The following is a 21,070-nucleotide window of genomic DNA, read 5'->3' on the forward strand; positions in this document are numbered from 1 at the left end:
ATGGCTATCTCCGATTTCATATTTCGCATAGTTTAGGTACTGCGCATCTAGCTATTCCAGATACCGGAAAGCATATCCGTCACAGTCCCTGCATGTGCATAGAGTGGATATATAAATCTCTCGATTGTCCTGTGTTTCCCAACTTCCAATGTTCCTCCGCCTATTTCTGTCAAACCTCGTACGTCCTCAACCTCGTACCATACCATCCGGCCTCCACGTATGAACCTTGGCTTCAACAACCTCACCAAAGATGCGCGTCCCTTACGCCCCAAACGAGCCCCCAAATGAAGAAGCTCGCCCCATCTACGAGCGCATCGCCGAGCGACGAAAGCCCCGCCCCCTCATCCCTCTCGACCTCGCCCTCCTACACAACCCCGCCGTAGCGGACGGCTGGAACTCGTTCATCGGCGCGATACGCACCAAGACCAGCTTACCTGCCAATCTCAAGGAACTGGCCATAAGCCGTATTGCCGTGCTGAACCATGCAGTTCATGAGTGGGATGTACATGCCGCTCTAGCCTTGAAAGCTGGCGTGTCCAAACAAGTACTACAGACTGTATTTGATTTACCTGTCACAAGACATGGGGAAGTGGAGAAGGAAGGTCTGTTAGGATTCAGCAAGGAGGAGTACGCGGTCATGGTTTACACGGATCAGATGACTGTGGGTGTGCAAGTGGAAGATGGGGTTGCGGAGATGGTCAAGTCGGTGCTGGAGGATACCATGGTTGTCGAGTTGACAGCGACGGTTGCAGCGTATAATGCCGTGAGCAGGTTTTTGGTGGCCTTGGATGTAGGAGAGTGCAACGACCGGGGCATGAAGAAGGTTGATGAGCTCTGAAGGGTTGCTGAAAATGTACATGTTCATCGACGCGTGTGACGGGAGAGCGGAACTGGGCCGCTTCATCTTCCCCAGACGCTAGCCTCTCCGCAATACCATGAGTTAGGAAGGTGCCTCGGTCCATCAGCCGTCGCAAACCGAACGGGTATTGTCGAAACATGCCACCACTTTCTTCGTTCATGAACTCTTTTTTTTTTTCAGTTCCTCAATCTTCATAGTAAATAGCAATCACAATGACGTCCCTAGCCCCCCGCCTCTTCACGCGCAGCATCCGTCAAACACGCGTCCGTCCCGCCGCCGTCTCCACCACCGCGCGGTACGCATCGACAAAGCATCCAAAAGCCTTCACACCACCCACGCAATCCGACCTCGACGAACTCCGCGATTCAGTCCGTGACTTTGCCCAGCGAGAGATCCCCGAAGAAGTCGCCGCGCGTACCGACAAGCAGAATGAATTCCCCAACGACATGTGGCAGAAGTTTGGCGAGGCCGGCTTCCTGGGCATAACAGCCGACGAGGAGTTTGGCGGACTGGCCATGGGATACCAAGCACACTGCGTCGTCATGGAGGAGTTGTCACGGGCGAGCGGCAGCATAGGACTGAGTTATGCGGCGCACAGCCAGTTGTGTGTCAACCAGTTGATGCTGAACGGGAATGCGGAGCAGAAGAAGAAATACTTGCCAGCCTTGATCAGTGGAGAGAACATCGGAGGATTGGCTATGAGTGAGCACAGCGCGGGGAGTGATGTAGTCAGCATGAAGACGACGGCCAAGGAGGTGGATGGTGGCTATCTGCTCAATGGAACCAAGATGTGGATCACGAATGTAAGAGTCTCTCGTCACAAGTCTTCTGAAGAGGAACACGCATACTAATACAAACTTCACAGGGCCCAGACGCGCACGTAATAGTCGTATACGCCAAGACTGAACCCAACGCCGCTTCCAAAGGCATCACAGCCTTCATCGTCGAGACCTCCACAAAGGGTTTCAGCGTCGCCAACAAACTAGACAAACTCGGCATGCGCGGCTCCAACACAGGCGAACTGGTCTTTGAAGACGTCTTCGTCCCCAAGGAGAACGTCCTTGGCGAGATAAACCGCGGCGTCCGCGTCCTGATGGAGGGCTTAGATCTCGAGCGCCTTGTCCTCTCCGCAGGACCACTCGGCCTCATGCAAGCCTCGCTCGACAACGTCCTGCCCTACACACACCAAAGAAAGCAGTTTGGCACACCAATTGCACACAACCAGCTTGTACAGGGCAAGTTGGCGGATATGTACACAAAGTACCGCGCTAGTCAGGCCTTCACATACAGCGTGGCACGCGCCGTCGATGAGTCGCATGCCAGCCCTGATATCAAGACACAGGACTGTGCGGGAGCGATTCTATATGCCGCAGAAAGGGCAAGCGAGGTTGCGGCTGATGCGGTCCAACTGATGGGCGGTATGGGATACATGAATGAAGTTCCTGTAGGAAGGATACTCAGGGACGCCAAGTTGTACGAGATTGGTGCTGGAACAAGTGAAGTGAGGAGAATGGTCATCGGACGAGCGTTCAACAAGGAGTGGAAGCAAGAGATATGAAGACCAACACAATGACGAAGTGATGCGCATCAAAACAAAAGTTAAATACCCGGTATGAATTGTGTATAGAAATGCAAATCATACACGCCTCGATATGATTACAATGACATGGTGTCCGTCAGATACGATCACCTATCAAAAGTCCTCTCTAACTCTTACTTTGTTCTAGTCCGCGTGCAACCCGCAATCATGATCTTCCTTTCCCAACACTGCCCATCACTCACATCAATCCTGACCCATCGTATCCTTCTGCATCGGATCCAACCGCGTACTTCGGTTGGTCCTCGGGCTTCAGCGACTCGGGATCAATGTACCGGCATGTAAGCGCAAACCGCAGCTTACCCGCATGTTCAACAGCATGCTCATAGTATTTCTGTACATCCGCACCGTGCATGACGACGATATCGCCATGTCCGAGCTGCATGGTCAGCACATCTCTCGCAGTGCCTCTGTGAGTGAGCCCCAATTGCTTGGGAATCTGCTTCCTCCTCGTGTTCCATGCCTTGGTGTCTGATCTTTTGAGGACGTCAAGAGCAAGTTGTAGCGCGAGACGAGCCTCTTATTGTTGGCACCCTGGGATTGGAGCAGCGTCATCGTACAGACTTACGACAGAAGACACGCCATGATAGTGACGTGCTTTCATTCGGATCCGCATTGTCCCTGGTGCCCCCAAACTTAATGTCGCAATAGTCGGGCCGAGACCGAACTCGCCGTCATCATGGTAATTGATCTTCTGCTCTTCGAAGTACCCTGACGCCAGGACCTCATTGAACTCCTTCTCTTGCCACTCTTGGCAAACTTCGTCCATGCTCTTGCCATTCTCCTCTGCTAGAAGCAGTTTAGCGGCCCAGTTCAGTCGACTACGGGTGCTTGTTATTGGGCGAGCTGCTCCATCAAAGGGGCGAGATGCTGTAGCTGCGATGAACTTGTACGGCATACCGTAGTTGACAGCGAAGTGACGGCAGTAGTTGGGTCCCTTCAGCTGGCCATTAGGCATAGATCGGCGCTGTAGCCCAATATCTGTTTGTTGGAGTTCCTCAAACATCGCGTCTGGTCCGCCGTCTTCTTCAAGAACAGTCTTGTTAGCAACCATGTGCGCTATGAAACCGTTTACTCCAGGTATCTCGTAACGGTTGATGCGATACCCATGCTCAAAGGACACTTTCAACTCAAGCCTAGGTGACATCGTATCTCTGGATAACGTGTAGCTACTAGTGATTGGCCAGAGTGGGTCACGAAGGGAGAGTGCAGGGATGAGCGTATGTGGATGTGTTCTTGTATATCGACATGCGGTATTGGAGCACTCCCAGTTTGTCCAGTTCAAACGGGACGTACAGCGTCCACAGTCCGGGCAGACCATGCCAGACCAAAATGCGACTGATGTATTCTCACCTGGAACAGCGTGCCTAGACAGTTCAGCGGCATTGGATGCTAGAGGGTAGTCATGATCGTCATTGTGCCAAGGTGTCTTCTGCTTGAGGAAGCGCGGATCGTATACCAAGGACGCTTCTTTGGGCTCCTGTGCTGGCATACTTCTTCCAGGTTCGGCTGTGTTAGTGTAAATTTTCCAAAAAGCGGTGCATGCCGACTGTAGACACATCCACCCATTTAGATACACCTGTGGAGACTGAAGATTGCAGCTTCCACATACCTTCTCGACTGGAGATGGCAGTGAGCCGAGCTCTATCACTTCCTGCGCATCCTTCGCCCGCCACCAAGACTCTTTCTTCGTGTTCAACTTCTCGAATCGGTACCGCACAATCTTGCTGTCACCACTCTTTTCAGCCCAGACGTGGGTGGGTTTGAAGTAATCCAGAACACAGTACTGGTGCGGTGGCTTCGATGGGATATTTGGGCTGTCAACTCCAGTAATAATAACGACTGGGTTGCGGTGGATCATGCAATTCCTCAATCCCAAAGCAGCAGAATCTTCTGATTGATCCCTTTTCGACTTCATCTCACCAGAGTCTATGTCTTTCATGAGACCACCACCTGCTCTGGAGAGGACGACATTACTGTCCATGTAGTCTCGATTATGCGCAACCTTATCGAACATAAAGCCTCTCGCAAAACCACCGGTAGAGTAGCAGGCACTTTGATATGCGCGATAGTAATGTAGTGTCTCGCAAAGCTCTTGTCGTCCATCTGCCCATACTTCCGGTTGTCCGTATGGCTCTGGCTTGTTTGGACCTTTGTTCTGTTGGACAAGGAGCCGCTCGGTTATATCACGGAGGTAGTCGGTGTCGGATGTATAGACTTGTTCTCCAACGAGAGGGCCACTCAGTTCTTCGCACTCCGTTGTTGCTTCCGATGCCGCATACAAACTCGGAAGTGGCTCGGTCTTACCACGACATGACATCTCAATCTGGTTGTGCACTTGGCCATTTTCAAGCCCAACGTCCAACTTGCTGTATACAGTATTCGCGTCGCGGTAGAATGCCGAGTCGGGTGTCAGGTAGGTGAAGCGATCGTGGATCTCGGGCGAACCCGGCGAAGATTGAGTTTGCGTATGATGGACAAACGCTGGGGTACCACGGATACTTTCTTCGGGTGTCTTCGGCTCACGATGTTGTGATACAGTCGCTTGGCTAGTGAGAGGGTTTTCTGGTGCAGTAGATGGGGTTGCAACATCTTGACTAGATGCAGGTACAGGTTCTGGTGTACGCTGAGCACATTGGCCTCGTCTGTCCAGCGGAGGCGAGTTCTGTATATTCTTGTAGGAAAAGACCTGTTTGCATGTTAGTTTTACCGCTAGGAACTTGGATTAGCTCTACAAACAGGACTCGAGGGCAACGATGCTGGTGGGGACGACAGCTCACTCTCGGACTCGTCGCTGTATTGTTGCCTCGGTTGATTTGTAGGTATAGCGAGTGTCGAGCCTGTAAGCGGAATCTTCAGGCGGACTATCTTGGACAACCTTGCTGGTAGTCCCGGCGAGTCATCGACGATGTTAACGACAGTATCAGTTACCGCATGAGGCTCAATCCACGATCGCCGGCTTGTAGAATTCTTCGTAGCCAATGACCGTTTCGAAGGAGGTTTTATCAGCGGTTTCGTGACTCGTTTTGGCGTCTCTTTTTTCTTGGAGACAGGTTGATACAATTGATCGGCGAACCTTTCTGGGCGTTTCCTTGCTCGCCTGGGGCGCTGAGAAGCCCTACTTCCATAGTTACCGCGATCTTCTTGCAATTCGGCTGCCGCTGTTTCTGCAGTGACTTTGGGCGGTTTCACTACTTGTGTAACCTCCCAGTTGGAGTCGCCGTCATCAAACTTGCGCTTCGAGGATGCCATGGCGAGATGAGTGAGAATGGTAGTTGCAGGTTGATAGAAGAAGTCTCGATTGCTTACAAGCGATAGTTAAAGGGACGAGAAAGACAAAATGAGTCTAGAAACAACGGAGTGAAATCAGAGGTAGTGAAAAGGATGGTGTCATGTCTGTCATGCGGACAATACAACCTCAATTGAGCTTGTGCGACAATTGAAAGACAGCGGTAAGGAAACGCTGAGACCTGCGGTGCCTCTCTCACCTGAGCGACATGATGGGAGTGAGCAAACGTGTGAGGTTATGGAAGTGAAGAGCTGTCATCGGGGATCGCTCTTGCTGTACCGTACCATACTCGGTGATAGCACCTTCGAGCGCACCCGAGAACCATGGCTGAAAGGTATGACGAGCCTCACGCCTCTATACAATATTTGATCGCAAGTATGAAACTTTACATTCTAGGTGCTTATGTCGGGATTGTGAGTCGTGTCTTGCCGTCGCCGACCCAAGGCCGGAATTAAGGACGGAGTAGCCGCATTAGTCCATGACCTCGGTACTACCCCAGCTTTCCCCACAATTGGGGGCTGGCATAAGCTGTCGGCTGCGAAAGAGACGGCATCCGACGATACTAACGTCATTGAGGAAGATGGGCGCATGCGTTAAAGCTGGAGCGATGATTCCTCCTTTAACCTCTGCCTGCATCGCCAATTCGCGGCTTACCATATGTGCGCACCTGCATCTCTCTCAAAGCTCCGCGCATAGCTGACGTACCGTTAGACACGATCCAATATGCCTTTCCATCCTCCTTCATGGGTGCCGCAGCTTCCCTTCGACCCGCCAGATTCGATTCCCATCTGCGACTTTATGCTAGATGAGCATTATGGCCGTCATCCGCTTGGCTACTCGAATAAACCCTTCATCTGCGGACTGACCGGAAAGGCTTACACATGTTTGGACATGCGCGACCGTGTTGACTATCTTGCCCGGGGTCTGTCAAAAGAGCTTGGCTTCCATCCAAACGAGGCAACCGAGTGGGACAAAGTCATTGCTGTCTTCTCCGTCAACACGGTAAGCATATTTTGATCGACACATCCACGAGGATACTGACAACCGGCAGATCGATACGCTCCCGTTGGCATGGGCCACGCATCGTTTGGGCGGCATCCAATCACCCGCCAATGCCGCATACAGCGCCGCCGAACTCGAGTACCAATTGAAGAACTCAGGCGCAAAAGCCCTCTTCACCTGTGTTCCCCTATTGGAGACTGCGCGACTAGCAGCGAAGAAGAGTGGCATCCCCGAGAATCGCATCTACATATTGGAAGTGCCGGAATCGTTCGCTGGAAAGAAGACACCACAAGGGCTTAAGACAGTAGACGACCTCATTCGTGAGGGCCAGAAGCTTGATCGTCTGCCAAAGTTAAATTGGGAGAAGGGCGATGGTGCTCTGCGAACGGCGTTCCTTTGCTATTCCAGCGGTACCTCTGGTCTACCCGTAAGTAGCGAACATCTTCGTGTACACGCAAGTCCACACTGACATCCTGTGCAGAAAGGTGTCATGATCTCACACAGAAATGTCATTGCCAACACAAGTAAGACGCCCCGAATCCGCATCATGCAGTAGCTAACCACAAATAGTGCAAATTTGCACTTACGAGAAGCCATTCAGAGATACCATCATCAACGATGTGCGCAACCAGTCAGACTATACTGAGATCGCCCTCGGTCTTTTGCCCATGTCACATATCTATGGCTTGGTTGTCATCTGCCATGCGAACGTCTACCGTGGAGATGGTGTGGTGGTTCTCCCCAAGTTCGAGTTTGCATCGACTCTCCAGGCGATTCAAGACTACAAGATCAACTCGTTGTTTTTGGTTCCACCTATCATCATCTTGATGACCAAGAACAAGCCCCTACTAGACAAATACGATCTCAGCTCCGTGTGGTCGATCTTTACTGGTGCCGCACCCTTAGGACAAGAGACGGCAGAGGATCTAGCGAAGATATTCCCCACCTGGAAGATTAGACAAGGATACGGCCTCACAGAGACGTGTACCGTTGTTTCTTCGTCTTCCCCTGACGACATCTGGTTCGGATCTTCTGGCTCCCTACTCCCCAGCATCGAGTGTAAGATTGTCACCATCGAAGGTGCTGAGATCACCGGTTATGACCAGCCTGGCGAGCTGCTGGTCAAGTCGCCTTCAGTCGTGCTAGGTTATCTGAACAATGACAAAGCCAACAAAGAGACTTTCCAAGATGGGTATATGCGTACCGGAGATGAGGCTGTTTTCAAGAAGGGACCAAACGGTCACGAACATGTCTTCATCGTCGATCGCATCAAGGAGCTCATCAAGGTTCAAGTACGGGCACAAACCATTTCATGGCGACATATGCTGACAAACCCCTAGGGCCACCAAGTTGCACCTGCGGAGCTTGAAGCACATCTCCTGACGCATCCTGCTGTGAATGACTGCGCCGTCATCCAGATCCCTAATGAGAAGACTGGAGAGGTACCAAAAGCCTTTATCGTCAAATCGCCATCAGTCGGCTTGGAAGAAAATGACCGTATCCTCGCGCGCGAGATTCAGAAGCACGTTGAAGAACACAAGGCGCGATACAAGTGGATCAGTGGTGGTATTGAGTTCATCGACGAGATACCGAAGTCGCCATCAGGAAAGATTCTACGGCGGCTACTGAGAGACAAGGAGAAGGAAAAGAGGAGACAAGCAGGCAGCAAGCTGTAAGAGAACAACACGCAATAATATACTGTTTGTGTAGATGCATAGCTTCAAAGTCTACCTTGCTACTAGGCTCCGTGCAACCCCGTTCGTGAGACTATCGTAGGCTGCAGCGGTTCATCTTCTCCGCACTTGTTTGATTCCCTCGTGAAACGTCGTGATATTAACGCGTCTGTTCCATTTGACCCGGTGTATATCGGCGTTGCGCTCATACTAACGCAACCCAGCTCCACCCCCTGAAGCAGATTTTTGACGAACCCCGCCACTTTTCGGCGACCATCTCCCTCTAGCTATGGACAAACCATTAATATATACGGTATAATTTTTCTTTTGCACCATCAATCAACCAAACAAATCGGTTACAATCGGTTTTGTAGTGTAGCGGTTATCACTCCGGATTCTGATCTCATCATCAGTGTCTTCCGGCAACCCCGGTTCGGTAAGCCAATTCAGCCCCCAGTTAATTCTGGTCATCTGCTAATAATAATTCAGATTCCGGGCAAGACCTTCAGAACTCTCTTTTTGCCGAGTGTTCGATTCCGGCAAGAGCTTCTTTTTGCAAGCGTAGAGGTTGTGGGTACGTAGAGAAGTGAAGGGGGTATAGTTGGTGTGAGTTGGGTGGTGGTGGACTTGGAAGATTTTTTGCCATTTCAACTTGCAGAAACCTGAACATCATGACAACGCATGTAAAATAATAAATGTATTTGCATACATGCTACAGACGGATATCCGCCTTCACCCTCCCCATATACACTATGCATGCTTAGGCTTGCTGCGTCACGTTCTGAAGGTTCGGGTGCCGAAGTTTCGCCATTTTCGTCTCCACCCTAGACACCACACAATTTATCGCAGAAGCAAAAAAGCCAACATGTCTCATGAGGAATAACAACTCTACATTGTTGCATTGCCAAACGCATCTCTATTCAATGATTGTAATCTTTTTTCATGATCGTTATTGTGCAGAACTCCAAGTCCAAAAAATTCAACTTCACCAAGCTCTCCCAGCCAACAAAAAGCAAGCTACTACACGTTGTGTAGTAGATATTGCAGATGACTCAGCCGAGGTTTGAACTCGGGACCTTCAGTGTCCAAGAAACAACTGTTGTTGTTAGACTGACGTGATAACCAACTACACCACCGAGCCCGCTTTGATGACTAACAGCCAAATTACAAACAATATAATGTTGTTAGAAACGCTCGGCGAGGCTCGCAAGAACAAACCTCGAGTGAATATAGCTCTGATGGGATGCGGATAGCTCGGTGGCACTATCCCCACTCCGAGAGATCAGGGGACGAATAGAATGGACATATTAACGTCACGACATTGCACGAAGATGAATAGACAATGGCCGATAGCGGTATTGATTGTAGCATTCTTTGCAAACTATCAACTTTAACCAGCTAACTTCTTCCCAACCAACAACATCCACAACCAAGTAGCGAGTGAGTGCGAGATGCGCCCAGACTCAACGCCCTACCAAGACAGAGTGGGCGTGGAACTCTCATGCAAGGAAAAGACACAAAAAGGAGACAAAAGGCGCTCAAAAACCATGTGGTAAAGGTAGCGAGAGGGGTATCAAGGGTGCGCAGCTGCGAAAGCCGGCTTGGAGAAGAAACATTACAAATAGGCGGTATAGATGATATGTTGTGCGCGAGCACGACCGCTTTCTAGCCTTGCAGGCAGGCCCCTAGGGTATGTTGAGCGAGTGGGAGAACAGAAGACTGAGAAATAAAGTGACAGCAAGGAAAAATGCAGTCGAGGCCAGTGTGCCTCCGCAGTGATGACGTGTGGTCGTATGGGTCGTAGCCCTAGTGGTAGGAAAGATGTGAGAAGATACAAGTGAGCGATGGGAAACAACCCGAAGACAAACAGAGCAACGCACGACAGAAGACAACCGATCGACCGTAAAGCATACCCGTCACACATGAGCGAGTCGTAAGCGCAGTGAATTACTTTAGAAGCCACGGAAAGGATCGTTCGAGTCGAAGTCGAAGAGACCGCCGCCACGATTAGACTGGTCACGTGTGCTGGCGCTCCACTGGCTGCTGCCACGACGACGACGGTGCTGCATGTGCGGTGCTCGCCCGCCGTAGCTGCTCAATTGCTTTGGGTCACCAAGAGCGTTGTCGATGAAAGCTTCCATGCGAACGGTGCCCATGGTGTCAAAAAAGTGTTGACGAGTAGACGTGCTGGCCTCTGATGTTCGAGAACTCATAGCACCGCTGTTGGGGTTGTAGACCGAAGAAGGCACGGACGGTGGTACGCCAGCGCTGTACATGTCGGAAGAGCCGTTTGAGTATACGGAGGGTACGTGCTGATGTGAGAAACTGCGGAACGGGACACTTGGTGGAGGTGCGCTGGGTCCAGTAGAGCTTCTCTTCCTACCGTGTTGAGGACCACGGGGAATGACCGGAGGGCTAGCAGCGTCTGGCATAGCGCTTTCAAACCCAGCAAGAGAAGGTAGACTAGGCATTGGTTCATCCTGAGATGCATAGCGAGCCATGACCGGATTGGTCCTACCCTTAGCAAGGCGCACAGAATCCTGAACGCGGCTGCGGCGGAGTGTTGCGCCCTGCTGGCGTTGTGGTTCATCGACTGGCGGTGGTACAGGTGGCAGAGAGCCAAGATCTGGCATCGGTGCGCTCGAGTGAGCGAGGAAGGAAAGTGCTGTCAGCCACAGGTAGTGCCTTTCGCGTGTGGAGGTAGTGAACTTGAGTGCACGAGCAGGGGTAAGGATAAGAATGGAGCGGTTGAAGAGTGTTTCGTTCTTGGGAGGAGGGCAGTTGTCGGCGACATCGAGAACAGACTGAATGACGACTGGAGATATGTTAGTATAGACAAATTTGTGACCAGTCTTGAAACTCACGTTTGCGACCACTCTTCCCCATCAACGCAGAGCCAGTGGTTGGCTGCTTACTACTCCACAGAATGGCTCTTTCGTATGGCGAAATCCAGACCCAGCGCTTATGCCTTACACCATGGTTGGCCAATGAAGCCTCTTCTGCGGCGCGACTGACGTCTGCAGGCGTGTCAGGGCCACCAAATGCCTTCCTCTTACGAACGTATTTCCACATGAATTCTCCAATCATGGCTGCAGCAATCGCATCGACCACACTAGTGTGCGATACTGCGCTGTTGGTGGACCCGTTGGCGGACCCATTGGCTGTGAAACCAGTTGCTGCAGTGGCTGTCGATAGTTGGTGTCGGTGGCGGAAGCCGCTCGCGCTCACAATGTCGCTGGGTAGCGGAGGAATTGAATCTGTGTCGGCGTTGCTTGGAGTCGCAGGCATTGTGGGCGATCTGCTGCGAGAGCGTGCGCCCTTTGCTACAGGAGCAGCAGATCGTACCTTGCGTAGACTGTCTTTCCGCTGATGCTTCACGCCATACGGACGGCGGCCGGCATACGAGCCACTGTTGCGAGGGGTTGGGCTCTGCGAGCCTTCGCTCTTGCTCAATGGCTTGTTGCGCGAGCTGGATCGAGTAGGCACTGGAAAGGGTGGCTTCGGGATGTGATTACCAGAACCTAGACTTCCAATACTGGGGCTACGAGAGCGGCTGTGAGCTGCGGTGCCACTCTGGATCATGGCAGATCGTCGGATGCTGGGCTGGCGACTGATCGAGTTGCGCTGTGCTTTTCCAACCCTCGAAGGCTTCTCCATCGAGCTACGCTTGGACGCCAATGAAACGCTGTTAACAGAGTCAACAGATGGCCTGGACATAGGTGTAGTCTCCTTGTCTTCTGGAACAGGCGTGGGCGGGTTCACTGGTCGTCCACTCTTTGCATTACGTGACGACAGCATCGGAGTAGAGTACTGTAGGCTCCTGTAGTCATCGTCACTCAGATCAGCATCATCGTCCTCTTCGTCAGATGATGGACCATCGAACCCAGCGAAGAGACTGCTTGTTCGGAAAGGTCGACTCAGTATGTCTGAATGAAGCTGGCGCGACAAAGGTCCATTGTCATTGTTTCCGGGGTAACGGTTCTCAATCTTCTTCTCACCGGCCTTCTCGAGACGAGCAATGAAATCTTGACGAGTGGTCGACTTGAGAGCAGAGTGCTCTGTATCGCTCGAAAAGTCCTTCTTGACGACCTTGCTGTCAGCCTCAGGCGTTCCAGGCTTGGAAGAGATGGCAGAAGGAAGAAGATGCGCAGGAAGCTTGATAGCTCTCTGGTCGATTCTGATTGGTTCAGTCTGCATCGAAGTTGAGCGCATTGGAGCTACAAGATCGCCGCTTGTCTGAGTTGATATGGTCTTAGTGCCTGGAGGAAGGATAGGGGCTTTCGGCGATGAAGGAGCGGATGTAGGAGCATGGATGGCAATCGAAGGGATTGTAATCGGGGTCGGTAGCGGAGACTTCTTAGGCGTCTCAGCCACGGCCTCAGGCTCGACCATAGAGTCTGTTTGTGTGGCTGTAGATACGACCTCGGTCTGTACGACCGGTGACAGAGTTGCTTTTTCTGCAGGCATAGGAATCCTGGGAGTAGGCGGCGGGCTAAGCGGCTCAACGGTTTGTACCGAGCTTGACGTCGTAGTGCAAATTTCAGGACTGATTTGGCGTGGTGGACTAGAAGCCAAGGGCACTGAAACACGCTTTCGGCTCTGGTTCGCCTCAATCTCAGCAGCGGTAGACGAGAATTCACCCGACTTCATCGGCACGGATGGCTCAATCGTCTGCGATGCCGCTTCGACCATGACAAGCTTCGTAGGCGAAGGCGGTGGCGATGGTTGTACACCGGTGTCAACATAGATAGGACGTGTTGGCGGGAATACTAGAGTGATATCGCGAGGCGTCAGTGTTACAGATGACTGTACTGTTTCATACGACGACTTCCGCGGCTCGGTATCATCGGCTGTCATGACAGGGCTATCCCGGATACCCTGTTGCGTATCATTACTCAATCCTAGGATGCGCTTTGCTTTTTCGTCTGGTAACATCGACATTCGGGATTCGCGTGCTCTTCTTGCCCGCATTTCATTTTCAGGGAAATCATCCGAATCGAGCTCTAGTTCGTCCAGCTCCTCCTCCTCTTCGTCGAATATAAGCTCGTCTGCTAGGCTCATACCATTGCCTCGGAAGTGTCCATCAGAGCTCATCAAAGACATCCGGTAGTTGCGTCCAATACTCTTGTAGCTGCTGCTGCTTCGATTCCTTGAATGGCGTGCAAGGCGAGTGGATGGTCTTCGCCGAGGTGACGATTGTACGCTTCCTGCGTCACTCTCTGGTATTCCAGTATCCCGGCTTGGATCGTCTGCCTCGCTCTCGGCACCAGCGTCCTCATTGGCAGCCTCGTGTATAGCGATCTCATCCAAAAGCATCTTTAACCGGGTTTCTGACACATGAACACGTCGCTCCAGCATTCGTTTTTCCCCCGCCCACTCTTCTTTTTCCCGAGCCCACATATCGTGCACCTTGGTAGAGTCATCATCTTGGCTTCGTGTTCTCTTTTCTGCTGCTGCTAGCTTCTCCCGTAGGTCGGCGTTGGTTTCCTTGAACTTGTCTCTTTCACCTGCAATCTCTTCTAGTGCAGCGAGGGTTTCGGTCTCAAAGTGCTGAAGCTGGCGTTTGGCTGTCTTGCTTTCCTTGGTGGTTGATGATAGCTGTTTTGCAAGAGCGTCGTTGTCGGTGCGCGCCGTATGCAGACTGGTCTCTAGATCGTCGATGAACTTATGTTTCGAATCTAGCTCCCGACGGAGGTTCAAGATCTCTGAAACCAGGTTCGCATGCAAGGTTGGAGTAAAGCGGCGTGGGTCCAACACCGAGATGTTCTCGTCGTTGGCAGCATCTTCGGAACTGAAACTATGATCTGGCGGGAAAGGAGGCGGTGAACTAGGAATGTCGCTTCCTGGAGTGGTGTCGTATCTCGACGTCGTCCGGGACAAGGAGCTGTATGGCGTTCCAACGGGTGTGGGGAGAGGGTGGTTGGTAAGGAAGGTCTCCTGATCCGAAAAGTAATCGGTAGACATGATATTGAGCGCGTGGCTTAGATTTCGGTCGGTTTATTACACACTCAAATGTTCAGAACCACAGTAAAGTGGTGCTGTTTGTAAATGGAGTCTAACACATGCCTGTAACGCGATCAGCATTTAATCGAGACCGGGTCGGTTGCCGTCGGTGCAATGATCAGGATTGTCTTCACGAGCCCTTCGGCGGCGCGTCTTCACAACGAAGATGTACCATTCAAGACAATATCAACCTCCAGCATACGTGACGGTGAACGACGTACCGATCGAGCTCTATTACTATAATCGGGTATTGGATTTCCAGCCACTTGAGAAAGGACGAGTCGTGGTATATAAAAGTATAAAGCGTCGGACCGTATTACGTGGGGCAAGTATATCGACGAGAAAGCAGCGTTCAGATGGTCTCTGTTCTGGAGCGAAGGTCAGTCCGGTGTGACTTGAAGCAAGAGACGTCCAGAGACAGCAATCGAATCACGATAACAAATAGACACTTACAACCGAAGGAATGACGTTATGAGTTGGTAATGGTCGACAGATTCAGAAACGTTGCTCAATTCATTGGTACATGCGATGCGAACGAGATGAGGAAAGCGACTAACGGCGCGGGCTAAAACACTTTTGATGGTAAGAAAAGAACTGTCAAGCAACGGGCAGCGGGCCCTACGAGAAAGATAGCCGTGTGTCGTCAACGGCACGGAGCGTAAGGAGGAGAGGGAGGGACAAGGCACAACTTGAGCATGAAATCGCTGTGATCGCCCATGCATCAGCTGGGATCCCGGAACGCAGGCACAAGTCCGCACAGTCCACTGGGGAGGCGGAACTATGCCCAAAGACACGAATAGGATTCATAGGATCAATCAAACCCCATCTGTGCCTGTTAAATTTGTTTCGATGTCCGAGTCCATTTGCTTATGCACGTCTCCGCACTAGCGAGCACAAGTATCCCTGCATGCAGCTGAGCCGAGGGACCCCTGTACTACGACCACACTATTGGCTCGAGCCCACCCGCCTTCCGCTTTTCAGGCAAGCTTCATTGGCTGTGCATTTAGGTCCAACGTTCCCTCAAATGCGTCCCGCGACGATGGCCAATGCCTTAGCGAGGTGAAGGAAATGACCCGACAAGGGGCAGGTGGTAACGAATGCGGGTGGTAACGGCGTTGATGAAGGGGGTGTGATGATACGCCTCAGCAGCATTAGTAGATGTGAGGCGCAAGTTCTTACCATATCCTTGGGGGCAGCTGGCTTCAAACAGACGTCGCGGCCACGGTAATTTGCATGATGATTATTGTCGCCGTCCAAAGGTCCACAAAAGCCTCGCCCTATCAGTAACTCTGGACTACCTTTGGCGTTGATGATGAGCCGTGACTGGGAGTTTCAGCCTCTTGACCACGCCGCACACTTGGCCCACCGAGGAAAGCATTGGACAAAGTGGCACGATCATGTCCCGGTCCGAGCTATCAAGCTCGCGATGGCGCCCAACGATCGGGTGCGCCGGTGCGGTGCCGTTGTGCTGTAGCCTGCAATTAGAACTTTGATCTTCATACTTTGATCCTGTTTCGGCCTGACAATTTTGGTGTCTCTGTAGTGTCTCCGAGGTGTCTCAAAAAGGAGACATATGTAGACTACCAAAAAGGTAGGCAATTGCATGAATGAGCAGCCTGATCCTGTACTGCCGAGTCAGGTGTGAGAAGAGGATTTCCTACTTCGAGACGAAAGGATTTATCCGTGCACTCTTGGCGGTGCAAAGGAGCCGAACTCGAGTCCAGATCGACGACGCAATTCTCCAAACTGGAAATGCCAAATGACTCCAGCCTCATCATTCTTTTTTTGCAAGGTTGTCTGATCACAATGCCAGAGCAGAGACGTGATGGTTATCAGTCATGACCCGCCAAGGGATCTAGGCGGAGATATCGGTACATGTGAAAGTTGAGGATCCCAGCATCATCGAGGCCGTCCAGCTACCCCAACAAAATGAAGAGCGGAGTCGGCACCTACCATGACGTTTGACCAGGTTGAGCTTGTTGATTGAGTTATCCCCCACAGACGGGATAGATACAGTTCGGAAGCGCGTTGGAGACGTGATGAAGTGACGTCCTGTTGAGCGCCTCGTAATAAACAGACTTGCCGGGTGGTGGAGATACTGGGGATCCATTATTCGTGAATCCCATCGGGCAAAGTATCGATTCGGTATGCAGGCTGCGAGAATCACAAGGGCAATGTGGTCCACCAGCGGAGAGTGGACCTGATGTGCGGACAGCTGCAGGACGCTACACGAGGGTCTGGCAATCAGCAGAACATTCCATGATGCCCACTGATGCGCGACATAGCAGCTCACGATCCAACAGCCGACGATTGTATGCCACATCAGGTGTTGTTTCGGTATTGCTCGGCGCTATTGAGGTGTTGTCGTCTCAGAAAAGCAAATAGGAGATTTGCGTCGTAATCGGCTACCGCTCCCTGAACTTTCGGCGTCGACGGAAAGCTTAGACAGTATAGCATGACGCGGAAGCGCCGGTGCCGGCCCATCTCACTTTAGCGTGCCCCTCTCGTTGTCTGCGCCATCCCTCCTGGCTTTGCTGGGCTGCCGTGTTCTCAGTGGTTCACCTGCTCAGGTCGCAGGCAGCCAGTGATGGCCGAATCCGTGGGTCAGGGTTCGACAGCCCCGCCCACGCCTGACTAAGCGACCATCACCGAAAATTCGACCATACAGTCATAACAAGCATATCGTGAAATTGCAGACAGCGCATATAGACGGATCGAAACAGGCAAACATGGCGCAATCAGATCAGAATGGACCACAGGCGGTGTCCGCCGAACTGCCGCCAGCGATGGCAGAGGTCAAGTCGCAGAGTGTGGACGACTTGATGAAAGAGATGAACCGCATGCCAATTTTCATGACAAGTTTAGATGAAACAGACGGCGAGGGAGGTGAGAACATGGCGCTGGAGGCGTTGAAAGCCATGGCGTACGAAGGAACCCGTGCCGAAATTGCTGAAAACTTCCGACAACAAGGCAACGAATGCGCACGGGCGAAGCAGTGGACAGACGCGAAAGAGTTCTACGACAAGGCGATAGCAGCGCTCAAAGGCCCACAAACCAACCCGGACCCCGATGCAGAAGGACCAGATGTCATCCCTGTCGAGCTCGATGAAAAGGAGGAAGCAGAGAAGGAAAGAGTGATTGGCGAGGCCGTCTATGTCAACCGCGCGTTATGCAATCTCGAGAAGAGTGAGTACGGGAACGAAGGCACGATCTACAAACATGCATGGCGGCCTCTTCACAACACCAATTCGACTGCAGAATGCTAACATGCAGCAGAGAACTACCGCTCCTGCATTCAGGACTGCATAGCGACACTCAAGATCAATCCCGCCAACATCAAGGCTTTCTACAGATCAGGCACTGCTGGTCTTGCACTAGACAAGTTGAAGGAAGCAGCCTGGGCCTGCGACCGAGGATTAGCTCTAGATGCTTCCAACGCCCCTCTCAAGGCCCTCAAAACCAAGATTGATGCTCGAAAGCAGTACATAGATTCCGTCGAAAAGGCACGCCGCGAACGAGAGGAGAAGGCTGCATCAGAGCGAGCAACAATGAAACTTGCATTGCGAAGCCGGAATATCTTGACGCGGAGCACGGAGAAGCCCCCAGATCTGGAAGACGCCACGGTCAAGCTGGAAAACAGCTTGGACCCCTCTTCAACACTCACAGTACCGGTTATTCTGCTTTACCCAATGCACTCGCAATCGGATTTTATCAAGGCGTTCTCTGAGAAGGAGAAGCTAGATGAACATCTCGACTATATCTTCCCACTTCCATGGGATGAGCAACACGAGTACACAATCGACAATGTCGAATCATACATGGAGACCGCAGCGGGTGGTTTGATCAAAGTTGGAAAAAAGATGAGCCTAGGCAAGGTACTGGGAAGCGGGAAGCCGGAGATCGTCGACGGATTGGTGACGATAAGCGTGGTGCCAAAAGACAAGGCTGCTGGTTGGATAGAAGAGTTCAAGAAGCGAAAAGGGAAAACGGCATAAGTTGGCCAAGGGTCATGGCACAACAGCGCGTCTGACCCGACTGCTCCTCGGGCCGAACGATGACGATGTCTAGACGAATCGATGAATGAATGAACAAAAACACGCAAGCTACAGGCGCAACGCGTCCACAGCGCGCCTCACCCATCGCTCATTAGCAAGTTCGCAAAATCTCCGTATATGATCGCTGACGTATTCGCCGCACCGACCATTTCAACGTGCATCGCGTATCCCCACTGCATCACGCCGGCTGGGAAGCTCATCGGGTTAACCGGCTATATCACACCAGTCTTATGAATCTCGAACGCGGACTTGCTCAAATAGTACACAGAGGCTAAATAGGAATCAACATCCCTTCTGGTATTTGACCACCTGCCTGTCCAGATCGCGTTCCCGATGCCTGGTAACGGGACATATGCAAATGCGGCATCCAAGGTATATTGTCTGCATACACAAGAAAACCTGGCAGCGGCTACGTGCAGCAATGTTTCACGTAGAAATTATTCCCGCTCCTACTTTCCAGGATGCATTTTGCCCTGCAGCTACCAGTTCAGTTCGCGTACCAGGGAAAAGTCGTTCGCACGGCTCGCTTATGCATATGCAAGGTACATTCCGTGTTCCATGGTTCACACGTTGCGCCGCTGGCTGAGCGATAGCTGGTGGGGTGGGGGCTAGGGCCATACCATTTTAGCCGTTGGGCAATATTGGTGGCCTAGAAGCATTCCATTGGTGGTAATATAGAACAATGTCACTGAGGGGTCGGACCAATCACTATAGTTGTTGGGAACAATTTTCATCTATCTCTAAGACTCTTATGTTGGGAGAAATACATTGGTGTGGTATGCTGCATGGAGTGGAACTACCATAAAAGCCAATACAACGGTTGACAATGTCACCCGCTAACGGTTAATAAACATGAACCTGGGTGTGAATTGTACAAGATCAGCCTTCAGCATAAATGATGGTCCTTAACGCCTAGTCTCCGTATGGCTTGCCCGTCGAGACAGGTGTGGATGAACGCTAGATCTGTATGATGTATGTCGTAACATTCTGGTCTGAGGGATAAGCACCGGTAACGTGCCGGTGGTGGAAGGTGAGAGAACTTAATAGCCGTTGTCCCTAACAAAACTGTATCAGAAGGTACACACGATGACAGTCTACCGTGAATTGGACCAAGACAGCTGTGAGCGCTGAGCTACTCGTTCTCGTAAAGCTTCTTTTTGCGTGTCATCATGTCTAAATGTTGGGGTTCAAAGTCAGCTTGTATCTCACATGCAGTCCGTACAGTGACACTTACCCTTCAGATGGTTCCAAGCGACGTGGCTCATGTATCTGTCAGCGCTGTGGTAGTACTTCTCGCTTTTCCGCGACACCTCGTCTGCCTTGACCTGCTCCAAGTAGCCTAGGAACCTGACATCGGTGCGGCCCAGTTGTCGACGCCCACCGAAATACATCGAGATCTTACGGAGCTTGGCGTCACGGAGAATTCGCAGACAGTTCATCAGGTAGTCATCGTTCAGATAGCGACGCTGCTCGTTGGAGGTGACGTAGGGTGTATCTTTGGGGCGTGCATCATCGAAGACGAAGTCGACATCGCGCAAGTATTGGATGTTCTCGGGTCCGATTGTTCTTAAGAAATGCAAAACATCCTGATAACCAATCTCTTTGGGTACCGGCTCCCAGTACGGTCCACGTGTATCGTAATGACGATGGAAAGAGAACGTGTTCTCACCATAAAGGATGGAACAGGCTTCGTTGTGCACTAGCTTACAGCTTCTGAGAAACTGAGCAGACTTGGTCAGGCTGTTCTTGGGATCAATGCTTCTCAAGGGAATTCTAAGCCTTGAATCTTTGTCCTTGCGGGCGAAAAGATGGCGATATATAGTGTTTCGGAGCTCGCCTGGTAGATCGGTGAAGCCTTTGGGACGCACTGCAGTTGTTCCCACCTGCTCTGGGCTCACAGTACAGAGCTTCTTCGACTTGCCTGGCTGCATCTCATGCAATTTGCCTTGCTGGTTGATGTGTAGGAGGGTGCTATCGAGCTTAACGAAGAGTGGACCGTGAAAACCTAGCGGAACGTTGAACTGCAAGGTCATTGGTGGCTTCTTAGGGTCATTTCGATGAAAGGCGCCGCCTTCTTCGTTGTCGGTCAGGTCATCAAGCTCTTGGTTGTTGATGACAGGCTCTAAGTGAGGGGATGGAGGCGAGGGACTGCGTTTACGCTTCAGTGCGCCCTTCTTGTTCTTCTTCTTCTTCTTCTTCTTGCCCGATAGACTGAGTGGATCCATGTCGTCTTCGTCGTCCAGCTCACTCAGCTCACTCAACTCGCTGTCGGTCAAGGCGTCAAACTCGGCGTCCTCAAAGTCGACGTAACCCGCAACCTTCTTGATCTTGCCCGCGCTCTTACGAACAGGACGGCCCGTCTTTTGGTTGTATTGCGTTATCCTGGAAGGGCTGCCTAGTTCCGGGCTGGTATCGCGACTATGAGGTGATGCCGGAGGTGATGACGCTGGAGGAGGTGGGTTCGATGTCTTGGGTTTGGGTGCCATGACGGAGTTTTTTGTATGCGAACAATCAGTTGATGGCGGTGTAGTGAGTGCATGCGTGTAGAGGCAGAGGTTGCAGTCAGGATATGGTGTAGGTGAGTAGACGCGG

The 21,070-nt window shown here is 51.7% G+C and overlaps 6 protein-coding genes and 2 non-coding genes across 8 annotated transcripts; 4 read left to right on the forward strand and 4 right to left on the reverse strand.

Moving 5' to 3' along the window:
- Positions 1–250: 250 nt before the first annotated feature.
- On the forward strand, positions 251–2,417 carry J4E82_004187 (uncharacterized protein; the record flags this gene model as incomplete). The annotated part of the gene is made up of 3 exons (XM_051730468.1): positions 251–763; positions 1,171–1,662; positions 1,725–2,417. 3 exons carry the CDS (start codon positions 251–253, stop codon positions 2,415–2,417), a joined length of 1,698 nt encoding a protein of 565 aa, XP_051589807.1.
- A 220-nt stretch (positions 2,418–2,637) lies between these two features.
- J4E82_004188 (uncharacterized protein) lies at positions 2,638–5,708 on the reverse strand (the record flags this gene model as incomplete). Its single annotated transcript, XM_051730469.1, has 4 exons — positions 2,638–2,973; positions 3,025–3,515; positions 3,810–5,145; positions 5,196–5,708. The coding sequence occupies 4 exons, from the start codon at positions 5,706–5,708 to the stop codon at positions 2,638–2,640; spliced, it is 2,676 nt and encodes an 891-aa protein (XP_051589808.1).
- Positions 5,709–6,468: 760 nt separating this feature from the next.
- Positions 6,469–8,423, forward strand: J4E82_004189 (uncharacterized protein; the record flags this gene model as incomplete). Its single annotated transcript, XM_051730470.1, has 5 exons — positions 6,469–6,747; positions 6,797–7,174; positions 7,229–7,271; positions 7,318–8,039; positions 8,088–8,423. The coding sequence occupies 5 exons, from the start codon at positions 6,469–6,471 to the stop codon at positions 8,421–8,423; spliced, it is 1,758 nt and encodes a 585-aa protein (XP_051589809.1).
- Positions 8,424–8,784: 361 nt separating this feature from the next.
- Positions 8,785–8,925, forward strand: J4E82_004190. The gene has a single exon. It is a non-coding gene; the product is annotated as a tRNA-Gln (tRNA).
- A 543-nt stretch (positions 8,926–9,468) lies between these two features.
- J4E82_004191 lies at positions 9,469–9,561 on the reverse strand. The gene has a single exon. It is a non-coding gene; the product is annotated as a tRNA-Val (tRNA).
- Positions 9,562–10,372: 811 nt separating this feature from the next.
- Positions 10,373–14,384, reverse strand: J4E82_004192 (uncharacterized protein; the record flags this gene model as incomplete). Its single annotated transcript, XM_051730471.1, has 2 exons — positions 10,373–11,235; positions 11,285–14,384. 2 exons carry the CDS (start codon positions 14,382–14,384, stop codon positions 10,373–10,375), a joined length of 3,963 nt encoding a protein of 1,320 aa, XP_051589810.1.
- Positions 14,385–17,152: 2,768 nt separating this feature from the next.
- J4E82_004193 (uncharacterized protein) lies at positions 17,153–18,418 on the forward strand (the record flags this gene model as incomplete). Its single annotated transcript, XM_051730472.1, has 2 exons — positions 17,153–17,609; positions 17,700–18,418. 2 exons carry the CDS (start codon positions 17,153–17,155, stop codon positions 18,416–18,418), a joined length of 1,176 nt encoding a protein of 391 aa, XP_051589811.1.
- A 1,192-nt stretch (positions 18,419–19,610) lies between these two features.
- Positions 19,611–20,964, reverse strand: J4E82_004194 (uncharacterized protein; the record flags this gene model as incomplete). Its single annotated transcript, XM_051730473.1, has 2 exons — positions 19,611–19,651; positions 19,713–20,964. The coding sequence occupies 2 exons, from the start codon at positions 20,962–20,964 to the stop codon at positions 19,611–19,613; spliced, it is 1,293 nt and encodes a 430-aa protein (XP_051589812.1).
- Between the last annotated feature and the right edge of the window lie 106 nt (positions 20,965–21,070).

This window comes from Alternaria postmessia, assembly GCF_024291825.1.
Source record: "Alternaria postmessia strain BMP 2775 chromosome Unknown scaffold_19, whole genome shotgun sequence".
In the NCBI taxonomy this organism is placed as follows: domain Eukaryota; kingdom Fungi; phylum Ascomycota; class Dothideomycetes; order Pleosporales; family Pleosporaceae; genus Alternaria; species Alternaria postmessia.